The sequence below is a fragment of the Echinops telfairi genome, unplaced genomic scaffold, assembly GCF_000313985.2.
Source record: "Echinops telfairi isolate 266 unplaced genomic scaffold, ASM31398v2 ScPeMD7_7469;HRSCAF=8507_1, whole genome shotgun sequence".
Taxonomy (NCBI): Eukaryota; Metazoa; Chordata; class Mammalia; order Afrosoricida; family Tenrecidae; genus Echinops; species Echinops telfairi.
The window spans coordinates 76,670,253-76,679,135 of record NW_022111373.1 but is presented as its reverse complement, the minus strand read 5'-3'; the positions used below and the strand labels follow the sequence as shown (position 1 = coordinate 76,679,135).

The following is an 8,883-nucleotide window of genomic DNA, read 5'->3' as shown; positions in this document are numbered from 1 at the left end:
TGGATGATCTCAAGCAAATTTTGTGATATCAATGATATGGTTCTATAGTTTGATCATCCTGTTGGGTCAACTTTCTTTGGAATGGGCAAATATGTATCGCTTCTAGTCAGCTGGCCAAGTAGCTGTCTTCCAAATGCCCTGGCAAAAAAGACTTGTGAGTGCTTCCAGCTTCATGATATGCATCATGCTGCACCAGCTTGTTGAAACATTTCCATTGGTATTCCATCAGTACCCGAAGCCTTGTTTTTGGCTAATGCTTTCAGTGACAGCTTGAATATCTTCCTTCAACACCATTGGTTCTTGCTCATATGTTCCCTCCTGAAATGGTCAAGTGTCCACTAGTTAGTTCTTTTTGGTACAGTGAGTCTGTTTTGTATTTCCATCATCTTTGGCTACTTGTTGCATCATTCAATATTTTACCCTTGGAATCTTTCAATATTGCAACTTGAGGCTTGGGTTTTTTTCTTGAGTTCTTTTGGTTTATGATATTCTGAGCATGTTCTTCCATTTTGGTTTTCTAAGTCTTTGCACATTTCATTATAATATTTGGCTTTGTCTTCTCAAGCTGCCATTTGAAATTTCTATTCAGCTCTTGACTTCATTCACTTCCTTAATAAACCTCATACTTGTGTCATCTAGCAGTTCTATGTGGTTATTGTAATGAATTGTCAACCCTATCAAAACTATAGAGTGCTGTGGGAGGGGTGGTGTCAGAAAAGGGTCAAGAAAATTGTAGAGGCAAGTATGATCTCTGCCTTACTGGAGTCATATTTGGGCAGACATGTAGTGGGATTCCCTTCGCCCCTTGTGAAGTTAGAGGAAATTAGGCATGGCCTTCATGCATTTCTTCATAGGGGTTCCTATTTTGATTAATAGGCAAATATTTGTGGGTGTTTCAGATATTTAAAAAGTATTTATCTAAATAAATAGAAAACGTACACATTACCTGTGTAATTTTTTATATGGCTCCTCTATCCATATCTCTGTAACTCCCACCAAATGATGAATGTAACCAAGCAAATGGGGATATGAAATACTAATCAAGGTGATTGGTCCATTGCAGCTGCTTGTTTTTAAGAGATGTATTTTAGATGCAGGAACAGAGAGAATACCTGGGACCCTCGAGGAAGAGGAATCACCAGTGCAGCATGTTCAGAGTTCCTGCCTAAAGTAGAGGAGGCAGCAGATTCCATGTCCTACAGAGACCAGAGGCTGAGGCAAGGAGACCAGGAAACAAGAGTAGAAGAGCAGTGCCGAAACTGAGACTGTGAGGCAGAGCGGCAGGCAGGCTTCCTGGCCCATGGACAAAGGCATAGGCCAAGGGCTGAGAGGCTGAGGACCCGAGAGACTTGGCTACTGGCCAAGGAGAGGTGTGGCTGTGGACCAATGACTGCGTCCTTAACGGTTCCTGATCCTGGCTTATGGTACACCTGCTCCTCATAACCCCTTATAAACTTCCTTAATAAATCCCCATAATTGTGAGCTTTGACTGTGAGTTCTGTGTGGCCGCTGCAATGAATTACTGAATCCAGCAAAGTGCTGTGGGAGGAAAGGTTGGTATCAGAAGAGGGTGGTAACGAAAGATGGAAGGTAGAGGCAAGTCTACCTTTTGCCATGTGGCAAGTGGCCTTGGGCTGGTGAGGAGATAAGATTCTCATTCTCCGTTGTGTAGACAAAGGAGGTCAGATATGGTCTCCTCACCATTTTCTCACTACCAGTTTTAAGTTAGGAAGAAACATGTCGTCAAGTCAGTCTTCCTTTCATCCTGGCCTTCTCTCTCCCTAGAGGCAACTGTTAGGAGCCCTGGTGACGTAGTGGTTATGAGTTGGGCTACAATCCTCAAGGTCTACAGTTCAAAAGCACTAGCTTCTCCACGGGAGAAAGATGGGGCCTTTCTATTCCCATAGAGTTGTATGTAGTCTCGTGCACTCACAGGGGCCATTCCACCCAGCCTTGCAGGGCTGCCGTGAACTGACCTCAACTCGGTGGCAGGCAGCTTTTGAGTGAGGGCAGTTAGGAACCAGTGTACTAGAGATTAAAAAGGGAGCTAAGAGTCTATATATTGGAACTAAACTTAAAAATCCCATAACCTATCTCGAAGTTCCCTAAAATCCTAGCATTTAATGGAATAATTTTAATTATAAATTTGATTTCTCTATCTAACTGAGAAGAAGTAGAGAATTAGGCCACAGAATAATAAAAAAAAACTCCATGAACTTATTTGGGAGTCTGAGGTGAGGTATAAGTAAAGCATAATTTAGCTATAAAAGAATTCATAGAAACCCTTAGAGAAAATGGTAAAACCTTTGAATATATTTTTCTTTAAAAATCCTCTTTTATGATAACATAACAGATATTAAAGATGAAGTATGACGTTTATCTGATTTATATAATCAACACCCAAATCAACACTTCATTCATTCTTTGCTCTGTGAGTTAATATATTTAAAATTCTATCTAAACTAAATTTTATGAAACTTAAAATAAACCTCTTTCATGATTTATTTCAAGGCACATTTTGAAATGAATTGGGAGGTGGCACCGGGACTTTAAATTCTTGTTTTAAGTAGATTCATTTTACCTGGGACGTTTTGTTTTTAAGTCCACGGATCCCCACTTCTATCATGAGATTACTGCTATCAATATAAAGGTAGAGGTGTTGACTGAAACATTAGTTTATGCCAGTAAAAAGAAAACCAGAGAGTCAATTAGGGCTAGTTCAAAAATGCTTTTATTTCAAAGGCAAAAAAAAGTTTTAATGAAAAAATAGTTTGAAGAGTTATAAATATACGCATCTTAAGGAGCAATTCATGAATACCTCATGACATATACTATGTCACAAAAGGCACAGCAGCTCACTCAAGCTAAAACATGAAATGTTAGTAATTCGAACAAATACCTATATAAATTATTAAGATAACAAGACTTTAGAATGTTAGCTCCTCACATTCTGCATAGAACTTCCAATGCTGATCCATTATATGGCATGGGAGAAATTCTTGATCGCTGATTAATAGTATTTCATTTATTTGTAGATAATCTGGGTTCCTTTGCAATAGCTCTCTGGAAGTTCCTGTTTAAAGAAATATTGCCAAATTAAAACTGACTTTTAAAGTGGAAAATTTAATTATTACAAAGAATAGACCCCTGCCAGGTCTATGTGAGAACACAGACAACAGGTGTACTGACCAGGGCAGGCTTTACTCAATCCACTTCCCAAGCCCGGGGCAAGGTTATAAATCAGCACTGGTTGGTCCTGGGATGGAGAGGCCTCCCTGTGATCTAAAAGAGAAGGAACGTTGACAAGTGCTAAGTCCATTCAATGGGGGAAAGAAGAGTCTTACCATAAGTGGTGCTGGGAAAATTATGTTTCTGTAAACAAAAGAATGAGACAAGATTTAAGCCTTATGCCATGCACAAAAACTTTTTCAAAATGGGTTAAAGACCTAAGTGTGAAAGAACATTCTTAGAAGAAAGCATAGGGGCACTGGCTGCAGGACTTCATATTTCACAATGGGTCACCAGCTATGGCAACAAAAGTGTAAACAGCAAAAAATATAACAGACAACTGGAAGCTCATGAAAATTAAACACTCTTGTTCATAAAAAGATTTTTAAATGTGGAAAGACAACCCACAGATGGGGAGACAATTTTGGGGAATTATTTTTTTCTGAGATGAATCCAATTATCTAAAATACATTAAGAGGAAGTGAGAGGAACCACTCCTACAATTCTACAACAAAAAGACAAGCATTAAAAACAATGGGCAAAGGACTCGAACGGTTCACCAAAAAAGATATTCAAATGGCCAAAAGCACATGGAAAGATACTCAACATCACTAGCCATTACTGTTGTTGTCAGATTGCTACTCATAGCAAACCCAAGGGAGGGTGCAGAACTGCCTTTTAGGGTGTTCTAGGCTGTAATTCCTGTGGAGGCAGATTACTAATTCTTCTTTCCATAGAGCGGCTGGGTGGATTGGAACCACAAGCTATCAGTTAGCAGTTGGTGCTTACTTAGTATGCCACTGGAGCTCCGTTAGGGAAATGCAAATCAAAGATATAATGAGATACGACCTTATCCCAATTAGAATGGCAATGACCAAAACATGGAAAACGTGATGATAGCGAGGATGTGAAGAAATTGGAAATTTAATTCAGTGCTGGTGGAAATGCAAAATGCTATTACCAGTTGTGAGAATGTTTGATTGTTCCTCAAAAGATTAAACAAGGGACTAACAGATGACTCAGTGATCTCAATCCCAAAGAAGTGAAGACAAGAACACGAACAGAGACCAGCACACCAGTGTTCATGATCTATTCCGGGAACATTCACTGTGCTACTGGTTCACACCAGTCACACTTTCACGACAGAGAAAATGCAGAAACAGCCTAGCCTTCATCAGCAGATGTACACAACAATGTGTGGTACACATGCAGACAATGGAATCTTACTCAACCACAAAGATAAATGAAGTCCCGATACACTACATGATAGGTAAGCCTTGAAGACAAAATAAGAAAAGGAGAAAAGGACAAATACTGTATAACCTTATTTATATTAAATAAGTAAATAAATACGTAGAAACCAAAGCCTAACAATAGTTACCAGGAGTAAAAGGCAGAAGAAAAGGGAGTTTTTTGAGGGGCATCAAGTTTACCTTAATGGGGATAGAATAATTAGTAAAAGGAGGGATAAGGGTTGTGTAACATGAGTGTAATCAATGTCACTGAATTGGGCATGAAGAAATCTTTGAATTGGCAAATGTTTTATGTATTTGCACCACAAAGTAAACAAACACATGATTGGAAAGGATGATCCAAGTCTATGTAGCTTACAAGGCCCTCTGTGCCTCGGCTGCCAATAACTTGAGAATGAACACTGAGGAGTAAGAAAGGCATTGTGTAGAACATGCTACCATACAGCCTGTCTTCTGATAACACGGGACAGACGCGCAACTCAACACTCACTGGCACTGAGTTGATATCCCAACTCCCAGCAACTGTACAATACAGGGTAGAACTGCCCCTGTGGGTTTCTAGAATTGTAACTCCGTATGGGAATAGAAGGCCTCATCTCTCTCCCAATAAATGCTAGCTTCTATTAATATTATCACCATTTTTAGTGATATCGCAATATTATTACTATTCTGGTCCTGGCTTTACCAGAAACGTGGTATGTGATTCAATCTCGCCCTCTGGGAGGTGAGAGTTGATGCTCACCATGGTCTGCTTCAGTTTTCTTGGCTACAGGTGAATGAGCCGAAATCTGGTTTCTTCAGTCTCCTTAGCAAGACCTGAGAACTATTTCTCAGATTGGCTATATAAGTGATGTGTCACTCAGCAAATTGAATCTTATTCCCCAAATAGCACCAGCATGAGTGTGACCAGGACCAGCCAAGTTTGGTTGTTTTTAGCTGTCAAGGAAGTTCCACCTTAAATGGAAGAGAACAAAATTTTGCCTAGTGCTGTGCCCTCCTCACACTCATGCCAAAGTTGTTTGAACCCATGTTGCAGCTACTGTCAACACATCTTTCGTGGATCGTCTACAAAACATAATGTTCTTCTCCAGCAATTGGCTTCTTCTGATGAAGTGTCCAACGTAAGAAAGATGAAGCCTCACCATCTCACTTTAAATGAGTTTTCTCCCTGTTTTCTTTAGGGCTGGTTCGTTCATTTAGTAGTTGTTATGTGCCGTTGAGTTGGTTCTGACTCACAGCGGCCCTGTGTAAATAGAACGAAACACTACACAGTCCTGCACTAACCTCACAGTTGTTACGTTTGAGCCCGTTGTTGCAGCCACTCTATCTCTTTTACATTCTTCTTCTTTTTGTCTGCCAATCTCCTTTAGCAAGAGTGATGTCCTTTTCCAGGGACTGGTCTTTCCTGATACTACATCCAAAGCAGGTGCGATGAAGTCTTGCCATCTTCTATTCTAAGGAGCATTCTGGCTTAACTTCTTCCAAGACAGATGTTTGTTCTTTTGGCAGTCCATGGTACTTTCAACATTCTTTGCCAGCACCATAATTCAAATGCATTCATCTTTTTTGGTCTTTCTTATTCTGTGTCCAATTTGGACAACTAACAATAATAACAAAGTGAAACAGAAAATCTCAACTGAAAAGAAAGCAGGGGGAACAAAAGAAAAAGAAAGCAGAAACCATAAAAAACTAGAACAACTTAAAAATGGCTCATAAGGCAGATTAAGTGATAAAGTGTTGCATCCTGTTACTTTGTGTATTCAGTCTGTATGAGGAGTACAAAATCCAAGAAGCTAGACTTTGAAAAAGAAGTCAACCTTACATTGGATGAAGACTCATTAACAAATTGCAACATGCAGATGACCCAACTCTGTTCGTCAAAAATGAAGACTCTGAGCAGAGTCAAGGGATGTGAAGAGCCTCGTTATCAGACAACACTGTCAAGTCGATGATAGCAGATATAGTTAGGCTAAAATGTAGTATCTTATTTGACCTCCCTTTTGACCCATTTAAAAGTTGGTTCAGTTAAAAATAAAAAGTGTGGGTTAAGCCTCAGGTTTTTGATGTTCAGTACCAATCTACCCTTCCCCAGGTGATCCTTCTAGATCTCCTTCAAGAGGACTGTCTCTTTCTCCACTCTCAGTCAAGGTGCTTAGTTCTTAGCCAGTCATTGAACAGGAGCTCCCACGTTCAGAGGTGAGAGGCAATGAGGTTTTTGTTGGGGTTCCTGGGAAAGGCTCACCTAATCTTTCCTTCTACACTGGAACCTGTGCGCATGCTAGTCATGCAGTTTTGCCTCCAGCTAAACATTTGAAGTCCCATTCCCTGTCTTTCGGGTACAAGAGTCAGGGTCATTTCTGTGGGTTATTATTAATTGGTTTAAGCCCGTTTGTGTTGGATTTTAAACTACCACTTGCAACTCAAAGAATCCTATCTTATTTTACACATGGTCCACATGTAAACATAATAATTCTCTTATTAACAACTTTGTTGTATAGACTTTCTGAAGTGAAATCTCCCATAAAGAATAGGGGGGAAAGCATTCTTCTCTTATGGGGAAACACACTAAAAGACATCTTCTAAATACTCATTCAAATTAATTTCATTAAGGTTATCATTATTATTTACACTAGTATTTCTTTACACAAAACAGGCTGTTCCTTACACTATTTAGAAATTTAAAAACAACACATCTACCATAGTTTATTTACAATTCACAGTTAACCTCCCATTTTTACTATTCAGACGTGCTCAGAAGCAGAATTTCTAGGTACTGCCAACATACCCTTTCACTGAATCCTTTTACTCTTCCACCAACAGTATATGAGAGTACCTCTTCCCTACCAGAATATGTCCTTGCCAACACTGAATATTATCAATTTTATTCAGTGTTGTGAATCTGATGGTTAAAAAGTCTCTGTTGTTTTGATATCTTCCTGTACCATCTTCCTTACATGATTGACATTTTTAAGCATCTTGTCTTATATGTAATGTCCTTTAAATGTTCTAGGAACAGGATAGCACCTATTAAAGATACTGTCTGCATTGATTTTAATCAATATTAAGCAGTATATGAAGCTACTTCAGCCAGGGGTTTAATCTCTGTAAAGATCAAAATTCTACTCCAAAATCAGATAGCATTCCTAAGTGCCCCAGACACCTTCACTGCAGGGAACACATTTAGTCAAATCTGATGTTCCCAACAGAAACAAAGTCAAAAGCTCAAGTCTTGGTAACAATGCCCCCAGCATTAAGCATCTACTACCTAGACCCCTGAATATTTCACTTAGCCACTGGTTCTGGGCATCGTGGCTTATGGCTCTTATTCCTTGGAAGTAAAATACATTTGTGACAAAGCTTATTTTTATTATTTTGCAATATATTAAATGTTATAACAATAATACATTATTATGGGAAGTACTGAAATAAACTGCTGGAAGTAGCTGCAACATTTCTGATGATTGATTTCCACCATGCTATGTGAAACTGTTAGCAGAATCAATAAGTCATACTGCATTGAAATGAAACTTACTTGCTAAGACAAACTTCTTCATAAGGCATAAGAATTGGGGATACGGGGATCCACTGACACTGGGTACTGGGGACAAGTGGTGCTAGGTCAGCCAAACAAGAGGCCCCCTGCTGAGAGGGATGCTGGGTGGGTCCGCCAGCACACAACCCCATTGCCTCAGCCCTGAGTTCCCTCACAATCTTCGCATCAGCTTGCCTGCAGTTAAACAATGTTCAGAGCCATCGTGTACATTTCTAGTGGGCAGTGTTTTGCAACATGCCTAATTACCCAACACAATTGGCTATGCCTAACGGTGTTCACGGGTTCCAAGTTAGGCTGCTAACCACATGGGCAGAACTTCGAATGGACCAGCCGTTCTGTGGGAGGAAGCTGAGGCTTTCTACTCCTGTAAAGATTTACCATCTGGGAAACCTAAAGTGGCAGTTCAACTCTGTTGTTATGAGTCGGCATCGACTCGATGGCAGAGAAAATAGAGAAGAAATGTTGATATTGTCATTTTATAGCTACCTAAAAAGAACTTTCAGCACTCTATTTTTGCCTCCCTTTTGTGGCCTCAGCTATACAATCTTGTGCAAAACCCATGTTGTCTGGCCTTGCTGCAGTTATGTGTGGCCATGACCTAACCTGCACTAATGAGTTAGAAATCAAAGTGTTGTGTTAGACTTGGGAGGCAGTTCTTTGGAGGGACAGACAGCTAGAACCACACCCACACCCACTTTTTTTTTCCTTTCTCGTTTCTTGCTGCCCAGAATGCAGCTGTGATGGATGGAGACTCCCAGCTATCTGGGGCCAGAGATGAATTGGAAGATGTAAACCAGCACTGAGGAAGATGAACTGACTGCTGAAACGCAGTAGCACCAATGACACACA

General features: G+C 40.0%; 1 protein-coding gene across 1 annotated transcript in view; it reads right to left on the bottom strand.

Moving 5' to 3' along the window:
- Positions 1–2,799: 2,799 nt before the first annotated feature.
- ANKRD31 (ankyrin repeat domain 31) overlaps positions 2,800–8,883 on the bottom strand; it is a 165,688-nt gene continuing 159,604 nt past the window's right edge. The window contains exons 25-26 of the mRNA XM_045285221.1: positions 3,190–3,282; positions 2,800–3,073 (exon numbers count right to left, since the gene is read on the bottom strand). Coding sequence (XP_045141156.1) covers positions 2,928–3,073; positions 3,190–3,282 — 239 coding nt within the window. The 3' untranslated portion in view covers positions 2,800–2,927. The remainder of the gene's footprint in view (positions 3,074–3,189; positions 3,283–8,883) is intronic.